This window comes from Protobothrops mucrosquamatus, unplaced genomic scaffold (assembly GCF_001527695.2).
Source record: "Protobothrops mucrosquamatus isolate PMUCROS unplaced genomic scaffold, P.Mucros_1.0 scaffold2697, whole genome shotgun sequence".
NCBI lineage: Eukaryota > Metazoa > Chordata > Lepidosauria > Squamata > Viperidae > Protobothrops > Protobothrops mucrosquamatus.
In genome coordinates, this window is record NW_015388743.1 from 200,096 (window position 1) to 223,507 (window position 23,412).

Genomic DNA, 23,412 nt, shown 5'->3' on the forward strand with positions numbered 1-23,412 from the left:
GATATAAAAAGTAAATCAGGAAAAGTGTCTTTGTATGGGACTTCTGCCTTTCGATGTTTGTTAGAAATCTTTTTCTTTTTCTTTCTCTCCACTTCTCTTATCATTTCCTTTCTCTCCAATGTTCCTGACATCTCTACAGTCCATTTTATCCTATCTGTTTTCTTGTCCTCAGATTTATTTTATAGTCTTAAGGGATAAGTTGTTTTTTCCAATTCTTGTGAATTTTTTTCTACTAGGATTAAATCATGTTTCCTTGTTTTGTTAAGTTCCATCTTTAAGTCTCTATTCTCAATTCTATATCCATTTATCTGTTTTATCTGAGCCTTCTCTGTTGTTGTTTTCTGGGAATTTTTTTGTTGTAGAGTTAACTTGGAAATAGATTGATTTATATTTTCAAAGTTGTTTTGGATTTCTTTGTGATTTAAAGTCATTGTTGTTTGAATTAGTTGCAGTATACTATATATCTCCTCCTGTGAAGTATTTATGTTTTCTTGATATGTTCTTTCTACATGTCTCTGATCCATGATAGCCAAGAATTTGAGTTTTCTTTTTCCTTTCTTTTCTCTGCAAATAGCTTTAGAGTCCCAATTGGATAGATATTTGTAATCCAAATAATTAAAAAAAGATTTTTTTTCTGAAATTTATATTCTCTCTTTGTCTACAGCCCAGATTATTGTCTTTTTTTGTCATAGCTGTTCTTTGTTATTAAAGCTTTGATTAGTTTTTCCCAGATTTTGCCAAGTCTTATATTAAAGTCATAGCTGTCATAGTCTTCATCTGCCACTACGTATCAATCAGCAACTATTTGTTTTTCAATTTCCAAAATGAACAATTATCTTTAGAACAAGAGTCTTAACCATTCAAACAATTTTAGATTTATCCAGATTTAAGATTTAAGTTTCAGATTTTATATTTATTTCACTTCCATATACTTTGATCCTCCATAAAAAGATTAATTTGCCACTTCCGTTAGTATAAGGGTGAGGTGGAAATCCCCCTCCTTCCCTTTCGGAGGTGTTTTGCCTCTTGGGGATCTTTTCCAGGAAATTAAATGTAAAATAGAAAAGAAAAGATTGAATTCCTCACCCAGTTTCAAGCATGCTGTTCACAGTTGTGCTGGTTAGTGCTTTTGGACTTCGGTTGCTAGTAGCTTGGACTGGTTGATGCAATACAGCCAGCCTTTCTCCTGTTGGGTTAGAAGGCTTTCCCCAAGTTGAACAGAATGGCCACTGATGTTCCAGAATTGCTGGAGCACCCTTCTTTCTTCGTCACCTCTCCGGGGTGACTTAGACCCATTTAGGGTCCCCTGGCAGGGCAAAATTAGCCACGGAGATGCAGAGAATCCACAAGCCCATGACAGGTCACTACCGTGCAAAACCTCTGTCTCCATTTCTGCGGGGCAGGTATAATCTATCTATATCACTGTGGGAATGTAATGAATACTCAGGGCTTTTTTTCAGCCGGAACGCGGCGGAACCGCGTTCCGGCACCTTTTTCCGGGCCGGCCGCACCGGAAATAGCCCCTCCCAAATTTTACTTGCATTCCTGTTCTCTAAAGGGGCGGTCCTAGGGTTTGATGAGGGCGTGGCCAGGTTTGAGTTCCGCCACCTTTTCTCCGAGAAAAAAAGCCCTGTGAATACTGAATAGTTTTCTTGTATTTTGGTCCAAACTGTCCTGTTCAGTTTATGTTCGGTTAATAATTCTAGCAGTTTATTATATCACAGTTATGGTCTAGGTATTCATGGCCTTGATGTTTCTTCCATTCAATTTTGTCACTCTTTGGATGTATTCTTTAGTAATCACTTTTTAAACTTGGCCATGTGAGATGTTATCCAATTATAAAATTACCAGCACTTGTAGGTTTCATCCTGACAGCTTCTGATGGTTTAGCCATTTTGCATTTCAATTCCATTACTGTTTGTGATTTAGCCCAATTTATTACTACCACAGCACATTTTTCTAGGCCAAATTCCATCACTATAGCTGTGCTAATTTTTTTTACAGTCTTTTTCAATGAAGGATTTCAATTTCTGATTTTTCCATAAAGCTTCAGATCATCCATATAAAACAAATGTGAGATTTTATTAGGATTTTTTGCTGTGTGGTAGCCAAGATTTGTTTTCTTCAAAATCACTGAAAGTGGGATCATTAGCAATGGCATATAGTAAGAATGATAATGAGTAGCCCTCTCATTAGATGCCTCCTCTAATATTGACAAGGCCATATTTTTCATTCCCAACTACCAATTTGTCTTCTACTGTTTCATTACTTTTTCCATAAACATTTTAATGTTTTTATTACTAACAGTTGCTTTCAAACATTTGATGATCCAACTATGTGGTAATGAATCAAATGTCTACTTTTGATTAGAAAAATAGAAGAAGTAGGTTCTTTTGAAGCTAGTATATTGTGGGATAGACAGCACCATTACCAGGTGAGTTTGCAACTGGCTGACAAATTGTACTCAATGTGTAGTCCTCAATGGAACTACATCCACACAGAGGGAAGTAAACAGCAAGTACCCCACTGGTTCCGTATTAGGCCCAGTACTCTTCAATATCTTCATAAATGATCTAGACAAGGGGATTGAAGGGGAATTCATCAAATTTGCAGAGGATACTAAGTTAGCAGGAATAGTCAATGCTCCAGAAGAAAAGTTGAAGATTCAAACAGATCTTGACAAACTTGAACACTGAACCCTATCTAACAAAATGAAATTCAGATAATTAAGGTTCTACACTTAGGTAAGATAAACCAACTGCATAGGTAAACACTAGGTAAAACTTGGCTTAATGCCAGTAAACGCAAGAGGAATCTTGGAGTCCTAGTGGACAATCACTTAAATATGAACCAACAGTGTGCGGCAACAGCTAAAAAAGTCAACACAGACCTAGGCTGCATTAATAGAAGGGGTCAAACTATTTTCCAAAGCATCAAATGGCCAGGCAAGAAATACTGGTTGGAAACTAACCAAGGAGAAAAACAACCTAGAACTAAGGAGAATTTTCCTAATGGTGAGAGCAATTAATCAATGGAATAGCTTGCCTTCAGAAGTTGTAGGTGCTCCATCACGGAAGTCTTTCAAAAAGCCATTTGTCTGAAATGATATAGGATCTCCTGCTCAAGCAGGGAGTTGGACTAGAAGACTTCTGAGGTTCCTTCCAACTCTATTACTCTGTGTTCTGTGTCTTTTTTTAATAAAGTTTTATTAATTTTTTTAACAGAATTCAATAGTAATCATTCAACAAAAATGTGTTCTCTGAGTATCTTATTCACTAATACAAATTAAATTCCTAATCCCTAAATCTTTTCTCTAACCATTGATAAAATAGGTCCCAAGTTTGGAAATATTCTGTTTCTTCTTTTTCTTTCAACCTTAAAATAAGTCTGTCCATTTCCGCACAATCTAGTATTTTTTTTTTTTATTATTTCTTCTTCTGGTGGTATTTTTTCATTCCTCCAATATTGTGCAAATATAATTCTTGCCGCTGTTATCACATGTAGAATCAAATATGTACTTTGCTTATCACGTTTTTCTGGCATTATACCTAGTAAAAAAAATCAGGTTTATAGTCTATGTCTTTTTATAATCAATCCAGACCATGTGTAAATTGTTTTTTTGGATTTTGCAATTCTCCAAAATCATTTTATCAATCAGAAGTTGATTGCTTGCTTGCTTGCCCTTTTATTTCTTTTTTGGAAGGATGTTATTTTCTTCTAAATAATTGGATGTTGTCTGCTATTATGTCTATGAGTAGTGTAAACATTATACGCGAGCATGTTATCAGCCTGTAGTTTCCTGGTGTTATCCTTTCACTAGATTTTTTTTGAATCAGACAGGTTTTTGCCAGTTATTAATCAGCTGCCTATGTTTCCTTTATGCAATGCTTCATTAAGCTGTTTAGGTATAATTGGATGTAAGTTAAGCCAGATATTTAAGACAAAAGCATCCAATTAATCATTTCCAAGAGATGTCCAGTTTTTAATTCTTTTATTTGATTTTTACCCATTTATTCTGTTATTATTTGTTCTTCCATTTGATTTTTACTAAATTCATCCTCAAATTCTTTTATCCATCCAGCATTTTTATTAATCTTTTTGAGTTTCCCATTGATCCTTCCAAAACGGTATTGTTTCCTCTTTGTTTGGTTTTCCATTTTCAGAATTTCTATTACCATTTATACTTTAGTAGAATTTCCTTTGCTCTGATTGAAATAGCTGATTTTTTAAAAAATTGGTTGATTTGTGCCTCATAGTGTTCCATTTTCATAGCTACTGCTATTATCTCTTGCTTTATGATTTTTAAAGTTTCTTCATTTTTTTCTGATGCTAAAACAATATTTTCTGATTAGGCTTTACTTTTTGCTCTTTCATGTTCTTTGTATCTGGTCTTAATTTCTTTATCTTGACCTCCAATCTGATCTTTGATTTTGGGATTGAATATAAAGTTGCTTTTGGTTTTCTAATTTTGAAACCCAGTGCTTCTGTAACCACCATTGCTGTATTGTAGGCAAGCTGATTGGTCTATTCAATGGATATTTTAATCCTTACAAGGGTATTATTATAAGAATTACAATTCCTTCATTATAAGTGCCAGATCTTTGGGGGATTCAACTTTCAATGCTGGCTGTTTTTCTACTGATCATTCTGCATATGCCATAATTTTCTTTTTTAATTCTTCGGGGGGTGGGTGGGTGTCAGTTTTCTAAGTTATTATTTCTGTAGTTCATATCAGCTGGTTTTTTATATTTCCAATTGTTATGAGTTTTTTATTCTATTCTACTATTGTTGATCACATAGTCAGCCAGACATAACATACTGGCATTTATTTTTCTTTGTGCAACTAAACAAGTATTTTATGCCTACATCTACATCCAGTACACAAGATTATTGAAATGTCTGTATCTTCATTTGCTTTAGAAAGGTCAAAACCTGCAGATCCTTGGGACAACCTGTTGGTGGTCACATGCTGGCGATGGGAAAGAATGTGTCCAAAGTCATTAAAACTTCCATTTACTCTTTCTCATACCCTGCTTTTTCTCTCTCAAAATGGGTGTCTACAGGCTATGGTCAAGGTGGTGGCTGTGACAGCTCTGCCTGATTTTAACATACAAGGAAGGAAGGAAGGAAGGAAGGAAGGAAGGAAGGAAGGAAGGAAGGAAGGAAGGAAGGAAGGAAGGAAGGAAGGAAGGAAGGAAGCATTGTTAGGGCTGCTATCACGAGTTTTTTTTACCATATTCTGAGCCCATCTGTCTCCCATACAACATGTGCTCAGGGAAACAGCAGGCAACTCTTATCAGAAGCCTGATCTGATCAGTCGCAGAGTTTTTGCATTACCAAAAACAGAATGTTACACAATCTGAGCACCTTTTAAATTCATATTTTGAAGGAGTTTGGGCAATTAGAAAGGCAGAGACAGGGAAGAAGCATTGACTGAATAGAATACCTACTAAAATGGTTATTATATTAGAAATAAAGATCATGAAACCAAGCTAATGCGGATATCTGGATTGTTTGCAAGATCATTCTAATTTACCACAAACCAAGAATAAATAGTATATATTATTGCCTTTACCCCCATTGTCAGCAACAGAGATTATGTTACTATTCTTAAAGATAAATTGCCCTTAAATCTTGCTCTAGTGTTAGGTAGATACATTAGGACTCTGAAAGAATAACAGAGCAAAAGATCCCTTTTTAAAGTATACATTATTGCAGAAGCATTTTTAAAATCCCATGTTAATCTATACAATTAAAAAATATTTAGAGGTGGGTTGATTTGCAAAAAATATTACTCTTTTATGAACAATAAAACAGGATACATATATATTAAAATAATTTTAAAACTATTAACTGCAAATACAAACTGCTGCTATATGTTGTAAGTATAAAAGATAGCTAATCTGTATTGAATAATCTTCACTCTGAGTTTATTTGTTCTCAAGCTCTGGTGGAAGAAATCACTCTGATTAATTGGTCAAAATATCATTTATATTTTTTCTGCTTCTCAAGCACTGTATATATTCCAAAGCATATCATTCTCTTTGAACAAATCTCATGAATATTTATAAATTAGGCAAAGTAACATGAATAATGCTGCAAAACAGTATGGGAAGAAAATGACAGCTGTAGATTCTAAGTTCCCACCAATAGTGCTCCAGCAATCCTTCTTCACTAATGTTAATGGCTGTGATCCAAATAATTTTATGAATGTAACAAGAGAGAACCATATGGACAGTGTGAACCTGGTCTGATGAATTGACACTGCAGCAGTTCCCAGGCTGAGGACACCGACTGCTGCTTTTTCAACAGACAACCTTTGTTTTTCAGGCAGCGGAAATAGATCAGCTGATGCCACATGCCTGCTCTGACTGCTTGGAAATCCCTTTGTGGATCATAAGCCATGGCTTTTACTAAGTCTTTTGTTAAGCCTGGCAAAGAGGTTGGGACAATTTCTTACCTGCGGCTCCAGATTTCCCATTGAACCCTGGAATAGATAAATCATCCTCCAGCCTTTCATGGTTTAATACATAGGCTTTGGCCCTGTAGGCCCTGCCACCTCCTCCTGCTGCAATGATCAAGGGCACTGGCTTTCCGTTCTCCATCTTCAAAGGTAGAAATAAAAAGAGAGTTTAACTGTGCCAGGTGTGCAAATAAAAAGTGTGTTCCTTATGTGTAGGCTGCACTTCGCAACCCCCACAGGGCTGTAGATTGATCTAAATTACTGTTGCATTTTTATGCACAGTGAACCCTTGATTTAACAAATCTTGGCTTAATAGATTTTGGATGCTACAGGCAAATTTTTTTTTGGGATGCTACCCACAATTTACAGATGCTTTTTTTTTTCCAGAATAGACCAGACAGCAGTTGCTTCTGTGCCTGTATTGGCAATCTTGATGGGCTGGTATTTTTTTATTTTAGGTATTCTGGCTTTAATTTTGAAATGCTGCTGCTGTGGCTTGAAAGGCTTTACAGAATCCAATGGTGGACAGAAAAAGCAATTTTAGAATATATTAGTCAGGTCCCTAGTTGATCAATTTATAAACTGCCTCACTCTTCTGAAAATAATGTATAATGCAATACAGATAAAAAATCAATGATACGCAACAACTACAACACAATAACAATCGCAGTGTCACTGATGGTCACAGGTCTGATTTCAGCTGTGGTCTTCTGGATTAGCCAGGCTTAATCATTCCCCAGTTGGCTATAAGATTGGGAGCTATCCTTGCCCTGATGGCTAAGTTATTCCAAAAGATGGAAGAAGCCATTACAAATGCCTCTTCAATACTCCCTCGCTTTTGTACCTATTGATAAGTTACTTTCTGCAAGCAGTCTCTGTTCAGAATTTATGGTCACAAACATCCCCAGGCCCCAAGTCATATAGAACTCTGTAGATGATAATCAGTGCTTTGAATTATGCTCAGAAATGAATTGTAGCCAATGCAGCTCCCATAAAAATAGTATTACATGACTGTACTGTCATTGTCTTATAAGCACATGGGCACCCACATTTTGCACCAGGTGAAGTTTCCAGGAGGTCTTTAAGGGCAATAGATCACATGTCAGCCATCCAATTGTGAAGTGTCAAGGGTATGAGTGTTTGCCTTCATTATGTCCTGATCCAGATAGGCAAAAACCCTCCCGGTCCTGGTCTCTACTGCTTTTTCAGTAGGAGCTATGTAACCTGGTGTCTTTTCTTTTCTTTTAACCCTAACACAATGCAAGGTATATGTTGGTATAAAAAAGAGGTAGGCAACCCTTAAAAACTCAAACCTGTTCATATATAGATTTCTTTGCAGCTCTTAACCTTGCATAAATGTTAAATATGGACCATGACACTTAAAACATCCCTACTTTTTTTCCTATGATGGATTCCTATGTATTCCTATGAAGTAACTGCAATAAGCAAAACTTCTAAAGCAGTTAATGTGTCAAGGTAATGATTTAGAAGCTAACCAGCTTGTATAATGTGAGATGAATGGTGCAATGTTAGGAATGACTCAGCAGGAGTCGCTATCCCTTTAAGAGCTTGAGTATAAAAGGGAAGGCCTTGCTGGAGTCTCTCTCTCTCTCTCTCTCTCTCTCTCTCTCTCTCTCTCTCTTGTCCGTTTCCTGCTGTAATTGCTGTGTATTGGAGTTTGTTGAATTATCACCACATGTATGTATTTTGTTTCTAGTATATTTGTAGATATTGTAAACCACCATTTAATACAAAACACTGTTTACTGTATTTACTCCTGGGTTACCTAAGGACAATAAGACTGTGCATGCTCTGACATAATGCTTTGGGCACAGTACAAACTGAAATTATTAAGAAAAAAAGAGAGACAATGACTTCCTTGAGGCTGTGATTGAAGAGAGAAGGTGTTGACAATGCAGGAACCAGGGGCTTTGCTTCAAGGTTTACATTATTTCAGAGTTAGTTCCCCAAAGTCAGATTCTGAAAGAGCTACTCATTCTGTTTTTGACACCCTCAAGTTTTCTGCTTACCTTCTTCCCTTAATACAACCCAGTGTTAGAGAAATATTTTGCCTGAAAAAATCTCAAATTCAATCCTCTGCCTCCAAAAGAAGAGCCCATAATTAGAATATAAGGTACTCCTTAATATAATAATACCTTAAATATGTAAGTTGCACCTCCTCCTCCACCTCCTCCTCCTGCCCATTCTTGGATGCTTCCATTTGCTTTAATTTCATCTTCAACCACATTATTCTCTCCACGGCAAACTTTTTGTATGGCATGATGGATCTGCAGATACAACCAGGTAAACAAATTCAGATGGAGACATCTCTTCTTGGCCTCCCTCCATGGAAACCAGAGCTACTGAACCTATGTCATTCCAAGCCTAATTCTTAGCTTACACCTGGAGTAAAATGAGAAGAGTTCCAAAGTGAAAGAACTGTTTTCTCTAATCCAGTTGTCCTCAGTTGTACTGGAACTTTAAATTCTGGGATAGTCAAGCTTTGTTATCAAGTTTATTATCTGGCTATTTCAGGCTGTGGCTGAATCCTCTTTTGCATAAGGAACAATTTGCAATTAGCAAACTTTAAATTCTGGGATAGTCAAGCTTTGTTATCAAGTTTATCATCTGGCTATTTCAGGCTGTAGCTGAATCCTCTTTTGCATAAGGAACAGTTTGCAATTAGCTTAGTATGAAAAGGAGTGTGCTAGAGATTTTTTACCTCCTGATAGGTTTTGATTTTCGATTTTATTACAGGAAATACAGAATGATACACTAGAAAGCCATGAAGTAAGACATTCTGAGGCATGTCTAGAACAAGCCCAAGCCAATTGGCACGAAACTGATAGTAGGTTACAGGTTCTATGAAATAGAAATTAGTTTTTTGCCTGGCTTTTAACTGTGCTAATTTGCTGTTTAATGCAATGGTAAAAGTGCTAGGTCAGGAGTGTCAAACTCGCAACATCACGTGATGTGTCGCAATGTATTGCGACTTTTTTGCCATTGTCGGCAATGGGGTGGGCGCGATTTCGCTATGATGCATTCGGCCTGTAGGCCAGCAGTTTGACACCCCTGTGCTAGGTAATTCCCTCAGGCAATGGTGTATTTTTATTTGCAAAGAGATGATTGGAAAACAAATCTATCTTCCTGCCAGTGACCATTTGGTCTTCCTGAATATTTCAAGATATTTTTCATCAAAGCTTAATTATTAGAAATTATTTCTTAATGTACCACATTGCTTTACTGAGCTCACAGAGTGGCAGAGTTATGAATGTTGGGTCTGTCATTCTGCTCCTTGGCCCAGCAAGAGAGACCTTGCTTCAACCCCAGCTATATTGGGAAACAACACAAATTTTAATTGTATGTTGGCATACTATCTGTACTGTGAGACTCAGAAGTTCAGTATATTCTTTTCTAAAAGTAGGCTTACATACTGATGAAAAACTGGTTACTTTAGATTGGCTCTCAGTCCATGTGGATGGGGATGTCTTATAAATATTGTTAATAAAAATTTACTGCCAGAATAGACACAGTGTAAAAAAAGAAGAAGGATATATTCTGTTTCTAGGGAACTTCTAACATATAGATGAGAAATTACCTGTGACTGAATGCATTCACTCCAGAGCGTATTCGGAGGTTGGAACCAAACCTGCTTGACATTGTTAAAATGCTTACTTATATTCCAGCTTTTTTTCATGAATCTTAAGGTGATACAAACCTGACTTTTCATGTTTGAGGGATTAGATTATGTTGAAGAATAATCATTGCAATAGGAATTTGAATTCATAATCTAACGCTCTAAGCATTCCTCTAGATGTTTTTGAACTACAGCTTGCCTAAGTTTTGAACTGGCCATGCAGGTTGGAGTCAATTTTATTTGTGCTGTTTTTCAACTTGTTTTATTTTATTGTAGAGTTTTTAATTGTTGTTAGATTCCCAGAGTCATGAATTTGAGATAGGCAGCCACAAACATTTAAATCAATCAGTCAATTATATTGCATCATTTGTTCATTGCAATCCATTTTTCTGCCTCTGTACATGTTCAAATAGTCACAGAATATTTATATACTTCCTTGAATGTTTTATTCATTCATTTGTTCATTCGTTCTTTCCTTCCTTCCTTCCTTCCTCCATCCATCCATCCATCCATCCATCCATCCATCCATCTTATATGCCGCCCATGTCACCTGGAGGTGATTCTTTTGCAACTGATTGATTGCAACCCAAGGTTTTTGGTGTCAATGTTTTCAAAATCTGTAAGATGGTAGGCATAGCATTGTGAGCCAAACCCTGTCCCTTTTTTATGCACATGCTACATCATTATACATATGGAAGGAAGAGATCTCGGATTGTGATACTGCAACTGTGTTTATGTAGACTTTCACCCCTACTGCAGATGCTGTTGTAGATACTTGATGGCTGCCAGATGACTGAGAAAATTAATTCCTTGAAAATCATTACACAGAACTATGTCCACGACTTCATACTGTTTCTTGTTAATTCAAACATCTCTCTCTTAGGGTTATCATATAATGAACAGGCAGGAATTGGCTTCTGCTTCAGATGTATTGTTTGAATATATCAGGCCATGCCATGTTATTTAGATTAATTTAATCTATAATCTATAAAAAGAAAAAAAGCACCTTTGGTCTTGCTTCATGCTTCACAATAAGAATTTCAGACCAAAGACAGAAAAACATGCATTATTCTTACTCTGTAGGTTATTTACATTATTAACCAGCTACAATAATTTAACATTTACAAGAAGAAAAAGAGAACTTAATCTGTACTAACTTACTAAACATATATCTTTTAAGTTTAATTTGTTGATCATTAGGAGCTTGATTAGAATTGGTCCTTCAAGGGCCATTTGGTATCATAAGAAAACATCTACTAGCTGCATCCAATTCACATTGGAGGAGGGATGGCTAATCAAACAACTTCATGCAGTGACTCAAAGCTATTTAATTAGCCATTCACTTCTCCAGTTGTGACACATCACAGTTGGATTCTTACACACACACAAACACACACATTAACACACACAATGTATTTTATGTATATATACTATGTATATGAAACACATTTCACAGCAAACACATAACTGATTACAATGAAATCAAGTTAAAACTACTGCTACTACTTTCACAAAGTCAATACAATATCTTTGCCTTGATTACATTACCACTCAATAAATTCTTGTAAAGATTACAGTGGCCTGTAATTTAATGACTTCATATATTAGAGTATGCTGCAATGTCCAGATCACTGATACAAAATAAGCAAAAGTGTCTGGTTCCAAAAGAACAAACAACTTCTTGTATTCATTTATAAGAAGCAACAGTGATCTCTGAATAACAGATTAACAGAGTTGGAAGGGACCTTCTAGTCCAATCCCTTGCTCAGGCAGGAAATCCTATACCATTTCAGACAAATAGTTGTCCAATCTCTTCTTAAAAATCTCCAAAGTTGGAGCACCCACAACTTCTGATGAAGTTGTTCCACTGATTAATTTTTCTAACTGTCAGGAATTTTCTCCTTAGTTTTAGATTGCTTCTTTCCTTGATTATTTTCCATCCATTGCTTGTCCTGCCTTCAGATAATTTGGAGAATAGGTTGACCCCCTCTTCTTTGTGGTAGCCCTTAGATATTGAAACACTACTATCATGTCAGGCACTATTCCTTCTTTTCATTAAACTAGACATACCCAATTCCTGCAATCGTTCTTCATGTGTTTTAGCTTTCAGTCTGTCATGCCTCCATCGGAGCCTGAATCTGCAGAGGAAAATGAGCTGGAACGGGACCCTATGGAGGTCGAGGGAGAGGTGTCTGTGGTTTCAGAGGAATGTGGGTTTCAGAGCAGGCCGAGGCAGGCCAGGGCCCTTCAGGATTGGCACAGGATGAACAGGAGAGACAGAGTTCAGGGGATGAGCAAGGGCCACCTCCACCTGATCCTCGAGCACGGAGAGTGGAGAGAAGGAGGGAACAATGCAGGCAGGCTCAACTATTTGGGAGGAGAGCATCCCACCCCTCTCCACAAGGCACACCTGGAGACTGAGATTTAAGGAGACGCTGTGGGGAGAGGCATTTGTTTGGAACAAATGCTGATTCCTTGGAGTTTTATGTGTGTTGTTGCTGATCTCTTATTCTGTGACTTCTGCTTGGAAACCCGGAAACTCTGACCATTGGACTGGCTGACAATGCTGCTTGGATGTTCAAAGGTATCGGACTGTATTTTGGCTTCCCTTTTGAAACTTCTCAGGCAAGCGTGTATTCACACAGACTCGTTAGGTTTGTGATGTATGTGTCATTCCTTGTTATCTCTGTGGCCTCCTCTCCTAATCAGACTGTATATGAAACTACTTGCAGCCAGAGGTGTGTGTCTTCCTTTGTTTGGAGGCTTGCTAGAAATGTGGGAGTATTTGGGGAAAATTTGGAGCAATTAAAGGGCAGTTTGAATTGCCAGCTGACTGCATTGCCTCTGTGCTGTGCCCTGAGTCATCACACAGTCCCCTAGCCATCTTTTGTGCTCTTCTCTTTTCTCTTTCTAGAGTCTCAACATCTTTTTTATATCGTGGCAATCAAACCTGGATGCAGTATTCCAAGTGTGGTCTTACCAAGAAATTATAAAGTCGTACTAACACCTCATGTGATCTTGATTCTATCCCTCTGTTAATGCAGCCTAAGATTGCATTGGCTTTTTGTGGCAGCTGCAGCACACTAGGCTCATATTTAAGTGATTATCTACTAGGACTCCAAGATCTGTCTTGTAGTTACTACTGTAGAGCAAGGTACCACCTATACTACACCTATGCACTTATTTTTTTTTGTCTAAATGTAAATCCTTACTTTTTTCACCATTGAATTTCATTTTGTTAGATATTATTTTTTCTAATATTGTGCAACCCCCAATTTCATTTGTTCAGGTAGAGTATAAAGAACCACTGTCTAGATCTTAGCCATCCAAAAGATGCTCAAGACAAGAGCCCTGAAGAATACAAAGAGCAAAAGGATGGCAATTTAAAAAGATATCACTGAATATTTTCTGTATCTTGGAGTTCCCATATAAAAAAATAGACCAAAATTTAAAAAATAAATTTGAAAAAAATGTGCCTGAATCCATCATACTCATAACCCAGTTAAATCACTGTCCTATCATCTGTTCCCCCCTGCCACCATTGTCTGCAGGAATCCAGCTGCCACATCTGGTGCTCTAGAACCAAGCAGGCTTCCAGTTTGTACATTAAGATGCTTCATGCATAATAACTCCCAAGATGAATGAGTTTTATTTACTGGGTAAGTAGAGAGCCTGAGAAATTGTTACCATAGTACAAGTTTCTTTCCTGATACACAACCCATCGGCAATCACATCCATCCCATCCCCCTCCTCCATTAGATAGTTTACCCAGATGCTGCAGCAGCATTTTATACCAGAAATCAAATTCCCATTCAGAAGAACAGACTTGGCAAAAGATGGACATCATTTTAAACCTCTGAAAATGCATCGCCTGACGTTATGATAGGCTGTGTGCAGTCAGGAAGGCAGATGGAGTGACTGATCTACAGTGGCACTTGGCAGAGAGCAGAGGAAATGTTTGTATGTGGGGTGCAATCAGAACAGGCTATTTTTCCTGGGCCAGATACTTTTGTTGGATGATGGGAAGGATATAAGAACAGGCTACAATCAATAGGACAAAGGCTGGGAAGCTCAGAATGCCAAGATTTTAGCAGCTGCACAGAAATGGGAAGAAAAGTCATCATAATAAATGGTGGAAGGATAATCACTTACACTAGGACAAGCATCTTCTCCTTGTTGTCCCACCAAGATATATAAGGTATCATTCTTCTCAAGTGGAAATATTCCCACGACAGTCACACCATGTGATCTCATCATACTGTTTTTCCCTTTGCCACCAGCTGCTCCATAGCCTGAGATGCTGCAAATAAAAGAAAAACAAAACAGAAAAAAGGCAAAAAGTCATAAGAGAAATACAACCAGAATTATTTATTCTGACCGCAGAATAACCTGGTACAGATTTTTTCCCCTCCCCCAGGTTTGTCATTTTCTAAACCTTACATTTGCTTCATAACTAAGTGGTTCTTCTTTGCTATATCTCGGTCACTGATTTAACTGGCCCAGATGATCAGAAGCTGGCAAAGGGTTTGCTGAAAACATTGGCTCCCTAACTCCAAATGCTCATAAAGCAGAGGGGGTTCTTGGAATCTGATCCGATGATGCTCATGTGTCACTTTCCATAACCCAAGCTATCATTCTTTAATAAGGCAGCAATTGACACACGAGAGGACATGATGGCCACGAGATAGCAGCTCCTGAACAGATGCTAGGAGGAGCAGGAGGCATTGAGCTGATTTTCAGCAGGAAACTGTAATGGCTAATGAGGTGCGCTATTCAGCAAGGCAAGCTGGCAGGGCTAATTGGCAGCAATTAGGGGCCATATTTTTCTGTGTAAGAGTAGATTTTGCATATAAGCAATAAAGTCAGGAACCCAGAGAGACACTCTTAGTGCCTCATTCACCAGCTGTGAAAGAAGAACAGTTAGCTCCAGGTCACAACTCTACACATTTGTCAAAGCCTATAGCTACAAAGAGGGCATTTGTTCTGCCATCGATAATGCATGGCAAATTTGCATGGCTCCTATAGTGCCAATTATCATCTTGTTGGGATGAATGACAGTAGTTAAAGCAACAAGAATGTATACAATGGTGTTTTTGACAAGATCTGTGGATACAAAAATGGGGATTTGGTTTGTAAAAAAAATCTATGCTTGCTACATTTTTATTGTTTTGAGGTGAGGGACACTAAATCATGCTGTAAGAAGCCAATTGATGGTCTTTTCTATATCAAAGCAATTTGTTTGACTTGGGACATGGACTGACTACTATAGAATTTGGGAGGCTCTGAGAAATGTAGATAAAGAAACCAAAAATTGAGATCTTAACCTTCTTTTCCCTTGGATTGATTGCATTTTTTCCTTTGAGTTCTATTTAATTTTCTTTCTTATAAAGCACTTATCAGAGCAACATAGAGCAAAAAAAAAGCTGTTTAAAAATACATATAAAATGAGTTAAAAGTAAAAAAAAACTTAATTCCATTCTATTGTCACCATTAAATAGCAGGAATGAAATTAGTAACAGAATGGGCTGTGGTACTAAAATTAAAATTAAAAGTTAATAAATCTGGAATAATTAAAAAAAATCCTATCCTGGTGCAAAAAAATAAAACCAGAATGGATGCCAGGCATACAGTATCTTCTTTGGTAATACATTTCAAAAGCAAGGATTTACTGCTAAAGAACATCCATCAGGCTCTTCTCAAAGATGATAAGGATAACCTAGACTTATATGTACAAAAAATGAAAACAACAACGACTGTCTTAGTTAATAGACACGGAACGGTGAAGTGATTATGAGCTAGTCGGTTTACTGTCTTTTTTCTGTGACTCCACCCACGATCTTTTTTTTCGTGAATTCGGACACTTCTGTACTTAACAAGAATCTACGTAATTTTTGACCTTCTCTTATATATATCCCAGGGCTCTGTTCTGGGCCCAGTGCTCTTCAACATCTTTATCAATGATTTGGACGAGGGGATAGATGGGGAACTCATCAAATTTGCAGACGACACCAAGCTGGCAGGAATAGCCAACACTCCAGAAGACAGGCTTAGGATACAGGAGGATCTGGACAGACTTGAACACTGGGCGCTATCTAACAAAATGAAATTCAATGGTGAAAAAAGTGAGGTTCTACATTTAGGTAAGAAAAACCAAATGTACAGGTATAGTATAGAGGGTACCTTGCTCAATAGTAGTAACTGTGAGAGGGGACCTCGGAGTCCTAGTGGACAATCACCTAAATATGAGCCAGCAGTGTGCTGCAGCTGCCAAAAAGGCCAACACAGTGCTAGGCTGCATTAACAAAGGGATAGAATCAAGATCATGTGAAGTGTTAATACCACTTTACAATGCCTTGGTAAGGCCACACTTGGAATACTGCATCCAGTTTTGGTCACCGCGATGTAAAAAAGATGTTGAGACTCTAGAAAGAGTACAGAGAAGAGCAACAAAGATGATTAGGGGACTGGAGGCTAAAACATATAAGGAACGGCTGCTGGAATTGGGTATGTCTAGTTTAATTAAGAGAAGGACGAGGGAGGACATGATAGCAGTGTTCCAATATTTCAGGAGCTGCCACAAAGAAGAGGGTGTCAAGCTATTTTCCAAAGCGCGTGAAGGCAGGACAAGAAGCAATGGGTGGAAACTAAGCAACCTAGAACTAAGGAGAAACTTCCTGCCTCCAGAAGCGGTGAATGCTCCAACACTGGAAGTTTTTAAGAAGAGACTGGACAGCCATTTGTCAGAAATGGTATAGGGTTTCCTGCCATAGCAGGGGGTTGGACTAGATGACCTCCAAGGTCCCTTCCAACTTTACTACTACTACTACTACTACTACTACTACTACTACTACTACTACTACTATTATTATTATTATTATTATTATTATTATTATTATTATTATATTTAAAAAATAGTATGCAAATCTGCAGATTACCACCATACTGCCAGATATGGAGCCTCCTTATGATGAGTCTGCACTCAGAATTAGTTTCCCTTTGGCTCTTCATGCATCCATGTGACACTCAATCAAAAAAATGGATTAGGTGTTCCTTGCACCTTAGCTGAAAGCTTCTTAGTTTGTAAACAATACTAAATCTATAAAGTGTGTTAAAGAGGAAGAGAACCAACATGGGACTAATTTCAGAGGACCCTTGGTAAGGTTGAGGATAATGAAAGAGAAGATCAGACTGTTTACTTGTTAGAAGTCATCAGCTGGATGAAGGCATATTGTCAGTTTGCCTGACTAAAAGAGGAAACATTGCCACAAACTAAAAAGGAAACAATTATAATTAAGGAACACCCTGGAGCTCAGGTCCCTTCATAATACTGAAAATCATAATGTTCTTGCAAGTGTTGTTGAAGTCTATCCATCTCCCCCTAATTCATTTAGAGATGAAAACCTCTAGCAGCAATGAGAGCTATTCCTTTATTTATAAACAAACATAGATTATATAATAAGGATGTTGGTTGGCACTCTAACATCAGAGTTGGAGTTTCACTCCAAAATACATCAAAATGAACATGACCCATAGCTGATTATGTCAGTTTGCATGTCAGGTAGAAAAACTTCCAAGCACTTTGCTCCCTAGAATAGCCTTAAAAATAATGCTTTTCTGCCCTTTCTTAACACTCTGAATCTGTCTCACTCTGGTTTAAGAAATGAAACGAAAGATGTGGCTCAGCTTAAGCTGGGAAAAATGTCTCTGGTTTGCAAGGAGTCATTGGCGATGGGCTTTTCTTGGCCCAAACCAAACCAAACCAAACCAAACCAAACCAAACCAAACCAAACCAAACCACTAAAATTCTAAATGTTTATTTTAAAGAAAATAATCCTCTAGGAATTGAATCTGCTTTCATTCCATGGCAACAATAGAATAAAGAAAAATCAAGGAGTAGGCAGCAATTACAAATGCCTACTGAAATGCATCTCTCTCTCTCTCCCTCTCTCCCTCTCTCCCTCTCTCTCTCTCTCTCTCTCTCTCTCTCTCTCTCTCTCTCTCTCTCTCTCTCTCTCNACACACACACACACAAAGACAGACAACGTTGGAAATGTTAATATTACAAGTAGTCTATACTACGGCATGCTGTCTGGGAAATTTCTGGAAATTAAAATCCACATATCTTACAGTTGGCAAGGTTGAGAAACACTATTATAGGAATGGATTATTTGTTGTTCAAAAGCAAGGTGCTGATTGCCAGTAGATAATAGACCAAATATCAGACTTTTCTATCATTGATGTCTGTATGGCATCTAACTGAGCTCATTCCCCTTAAAGATATACTAACTAAACTCTTAATCTTAGAGGGAACCACCAATAAAATGTCCCACGTGGACAATTTATTTCATATTTATTTGTTTACTTTTTTGGGCCGTTTGTAATGAATGCCCCCCTTTTTTTAAAAAAAAATGCTCATTCATTTTGTCATACTTTAGTCAAAAATGAAAAAAATTCCTTTTGTCCAATGTCATACCCCACTCCCCATCATGTCTTGATGTATTTTAAGGAGCAAAGAACTTCAGCTGATATCATGCAAGGGACCAAGGCCAGCAATGCTGAAGATCTAACAACAGAAACAATATAAGTTGCTAGGGAAATTGACCCAGAGGAATGTTCTAATCAACTCAGCTAAGCCAATTGCAGTAAATGCTCTTAGCCAAAAATGTCAATCAAAGGAAAGTGCTTCCATGATATCCTAAATAAGCTTCTATGTCTGGTATTATGCAACAGGTTAAGATATCTTGCAGTATAGAGAATGTTTTGACTCAACATATCTCCAAAATAAGCAGAATTAAGCATTACAGTATAACAGGAAAGACAAAATGCACAACATCCCATTAAAAAAAGCTAGACACTATATTGATGACTTGTAAGTTTTGAACTACTTGCTGGTGTATTAAATAACAAAGTCAGCCTTGGGATACTATTAAATGTTGTTTCTTCCCCCAGCATTAACATTAAATAAATGAGACTTCTGTATGTATAATTTACTACTCTTCTCTTTTACATTAGGGTGATATTTTATATGCACTCATGTAACATGCCAGCCTTGAAAAAATATTCCCACCTGTTCTCCCACAGGAAAGTCATTCTTTTCTAAATGGCTGAATGAAACATTATTAGGGTTTTTTCTTTCTTTCATTAGCAGCAATTTCCCTAAAAATGGTCAGGCAAGCAGATTTGGGTCCTTTTTCTACTCAATTCCACCAAGTTGTGTCTCAGCTATTTAAACCACCATTAGCTAATTTGGACAGTGTAGGGATCTGTCTGTCTGTCTGTCTGTCTGTCTGTCTGTCTGTCTGTCTGTCTGTCTGTCTGTCTGTCTGTCTGTCTGTCTGTCTGTCTGTCTGTCTGTCGCATCTATCATAGAATATGCAGAACTGGTCCTTCAGAAGCATCAGGAAAATTGAAGGTTTTCATTTCAAACCAAATCATGGAGACTTCCAAGGAATAGACCAGTTGTTTAGAACTTCTCTGGATAAGAAGAGGATTGGATATCACCCTTATGTGCTCCAGACAATTGCTCCTCATGAGAACACCACAGGACACTGAATTTTTTAAAGTTTGGAATGCTGGGAAATCAATAGATCAGCCATCTTCTTCATAAACATGACAGAGTATTTTAAAAGTCAATAAGTTTGCAAGTCTTACTTTCTAATTACTTTCTAAAATTGCCTATTAATCATGTTTAAGCTATTAGAGACCTTTGAAATACCATGTTGGAAAAGTCTTTATCGGGTAAGTTTATATTCAACTCTGAACAAAGGAAAAATTAAACATCACTTAAAAAAAGAATTTGAAATACATAATAAAAAGCTGTGTAAGATTTTGATCTAAAAAGTTATAAATAATTAATGGTCCAGATAAATATGGACTATTGATTTTTATTATCAGATTTTGGAATTAACTATTAAAAATAAACAGTTTCTACTGACAAACAGATTTATTTTGGCTATCCTAGGTCAAAACAAAGATAAGTGATAATATTAGAAATTGGAAGCTAGAGAGGACTAAAGGTTCTACCTAGAAAACAAAATACAAGCCTGTTTTTGATATCAGAATACTGGGGCTTACAAAATAATGCAAAATGTTATAACAGTGGAAATATTAAAGGATGTCTTTGAAGAATGGAACAAGAAATTAGTAACTACAATATCAACACTGTCAGTAATGATGTTTGCTTCAATGGTTAGACTATATCCAAAATATGTTAATGAAGGAGACTCCTGATTGGCCATCGGTGCCTTCGAACGAATGGAGGCGAACTCCGTCTTCAGTGTCTGATTTCATCCCACTGGGGGACCCTGGAAAGGGTCGAAAGTCACCCTGTAGGGGCGATGAGCGAGGAGGAGATCCCTGCTTGATTGCGGGAGGGCAGCAGCCCTTCCGCTCGATCCAGGGCAGCTCTCCATACTGGCGGGGGAAATACCAGCCATAGCAATATGTCTCGTCATTAAGCTGCTGACAGCTGAAGTCAAAATTACTACCAAGCACCTTTAAAGCAACGCGGATGAAACTGGGTGAGATCTGATCTTCTCTTTAAGACTCTAAATATCTTTCCTGCAAAAGCTGCTCTAAGTATTCTTCCCCCTGTGAGGAGAGAGGGAAGGGAATTCCTGCCCCACCCTCTAAGAACAGCACCGACTGACTACCCAGGGGAAACAAAGCAATTATAAAAACAACTTTAATCTAATTGGATGCATATACTTTTGAAATTTAGGGACTAAAAAGTTTTCTTAGAAGTTTTCTTAGTCCTGTTTCTACTGGATACACTGATTATTATTTAAAAAGAAAAGAAATAAACTTTGAAAAACTATTATAAAAATGGGGGACTTAAAAAGTTTTAAACGGCATCAGTGACATCTTATGGCAAAGTTTGGTATTACAACTTGTTATTGCCTAAAAGAACTTGGCTTGAAGCCCAGACTTTAGATAAAACTCTTTTGACATCGATACCACCTGTGAGAAACTCAGCTGTAAAGAGAATGTCTGGGCGGCATAACTGGCCTGCTTGAACTATGAATGTAAACCTTTATTGACTTTCAGAGTTATATGTGGGGAATTGCCTTCCTATCTCTTTATTTGAGGAACATTGGTTATTATATGAGATGATGAAATACCTTGGACTATAAAATCTTACTTGACAAATGACTTCTACTATAAAGAGTATCTATAAACACATGAAATAGAGGTCACATACCTAGTTATAAAAAAAAATTAACGTCTGATTTTAAAGTCCTCAACTTAACACATTATTAAGAGAATATGGATGAAGACCAAGGAAAGATCCTTTCCATGTTGAAAGCAATACATGAAACCATTCTTTCATCTTGTGATAAAATAAGACCTAACATAAAAGAACAAGATGCCAGCTTAGATACACAAACCCAGACTTTGACTACAACCAAAGAACTAACAACACAGAAGATAACAGAATAAGTGGAACAATCAAATATTAAGACAGAGGACTCAATTGACCAACAAATACAGTTAATGGAAAATCCAGGGAGTGACAACACTGAAACTGGAAAAGACTTTCTATATAAATCAGAAGAAATTTGAGAAAGAAGAACAGATTGAATGGAAGATAAACATATCAGAACAATCATGGGGGATTGGAATAATACAGCGACAATTTAATGAATACAAATGGGCTAGTCCTTCCCAAAAAAATGGCAACTAAACGGTCTCTCTTATTTCAAATAACATATATAATAATAGAGGAAGATCTATTTGATGATCTAAAAGCAAAGACATGGAAGGCTAGTTGGCAAAGGAAGAAAGCCAGAATAAGGCTGAAGAAAATTGGGGTTTTGATTTATTAGAGGGGATTTCATATTACTAATCAGAGGGTTAGGGATATAAGGGGAATTTTGGTCATTAGATCTAAAATATTTGGAAACTGGTTGAAAATAAGGATTTTATTTTAATATCTAAAAATTAGACTCAAAAGAAAAAAAATAATTATTATGAATATGTTTGATTTATTGATTAACCCAGACAATATATAAATGGTTTTGATTTATTAAAGGGGATACTGTATTATTAAATAGATGATTTAATATGGTGGGAAATAGATAACTTTTAGGAAATAAACAAGACTATATTCAAATAGATAAAATATGTATTTTGAATATTAGATTCTGTTATGAATTGAGATAAAGGAAACTTTGGTTACCTAAAGCCTGAAAATTATAAATATGAAATGTTAAATTGGAATATTGATGGGAAACTAAAAATTGGGAAAAAATCAATAACAGGACATTGATTGTTTATAAATGTAAAATGTAAATGTAAAAGTAATTAAGATATGTATAAGCTAAAAATTTATTGATAAATGTAATAATGATGTTTTTACTTACTTGATATAATAAGAACTGTATTAGCTTAAATATGAGATAGTAGATATTAAGTGAAAAAGAGAGGAAATATTTGATGATGTAACGTGAGATTTGTACTAAAGATTTTTATGTTATTGAACTATTGATTAACTCAGCCATCACATTGCTTTTTAAATACTTAAATGTAAAATTGGAAAATTAATAAAATATTATTAAAAAATATGTTAATGAAGGAATGACAGATAATGAGCAAATTTTATCTGAAAGACAGAAAAGGTACTGAAAAGTGGAAGTAGGCCAAGAGAGTGATTTCGAAAAGGATGCTTTACTGGATATACATAAGAACCCAGTTGAAATTTTAAAAATTGAAAGGGAAATACAAATGATAAATCAAGAGAATTATATGGAAAATGTTTTCTTATTGGATATAATAAAGAGATTTGTTAAAGCTTTGAAGAATTTTGTGCAATGGGATAAAGAATTGAAGGGAAATAAACTCTTATAACAATATTTGATTGAATTAAAGATTAAGACTGTTAGAAGTAAAAGGTGTTTAGTTGATCAATGTTAAAATAAGGCATTTTTTGCAAAGGTGTGATAACCCTTTATTCTGACATCAAAATTGAAAAACTAATGTTTTAAGGAATTGCTTATAAATAAGGGACGATATACAGGATGATAACATATTTGTAACCTGTTAGGGTGTGAAGAGTTATTAGATTTGTTCATACCTGTTGTGATGAAGGTTAGAAGTCACTTCTTTATATATTCTTTTCTTTTTCTATATTATATTCATTCTTTTCTTTTTCTTTTTTCTTTTTTTCCTGCACTTTCATTCTTTTTTCCATTCTGTTCTCTTTGTCTACGTTTAGTTTGTATTAATTTCACTATTATAATTAAAATTCTTAATAAAAAATATATTTAAGAAATAACAAAAGTAAAATTATGCCATTAAAATATTGCCTTATTCC

General features: G+C 36.4%; 1 protein-coding gene across 1 annotated transcript in view; it reads right to left on the reverse strand.

Moving 5' to 3' along the window:
- The window catches only part of ALK (ALK receptor tyrosine kinase), a 155,852-nt gene that overhangs the window by 42,445 nt on the left and 89,995 nt on the right, over positions 1–23,412 (reverse strand). The window contains exons 8-10 of the mRNA XM_029286012.1: positions 14,253–14,400; positions 8,620–8,751; positions 6,461–6,605 (exon numbers count right to left, since the gene is read on the reverse strand). Coding sequence (XP_029141845.1) covers positions 6,461–6,605; positions 8,620–8,751; positions 14,253–14,400 — 425 coding nt within the window. The remainder of the gene's footprint in view (positions 1–6,460; positions 6,606–8,619; positions 8,752–14,252; positions 14,401–23,412) is intronic.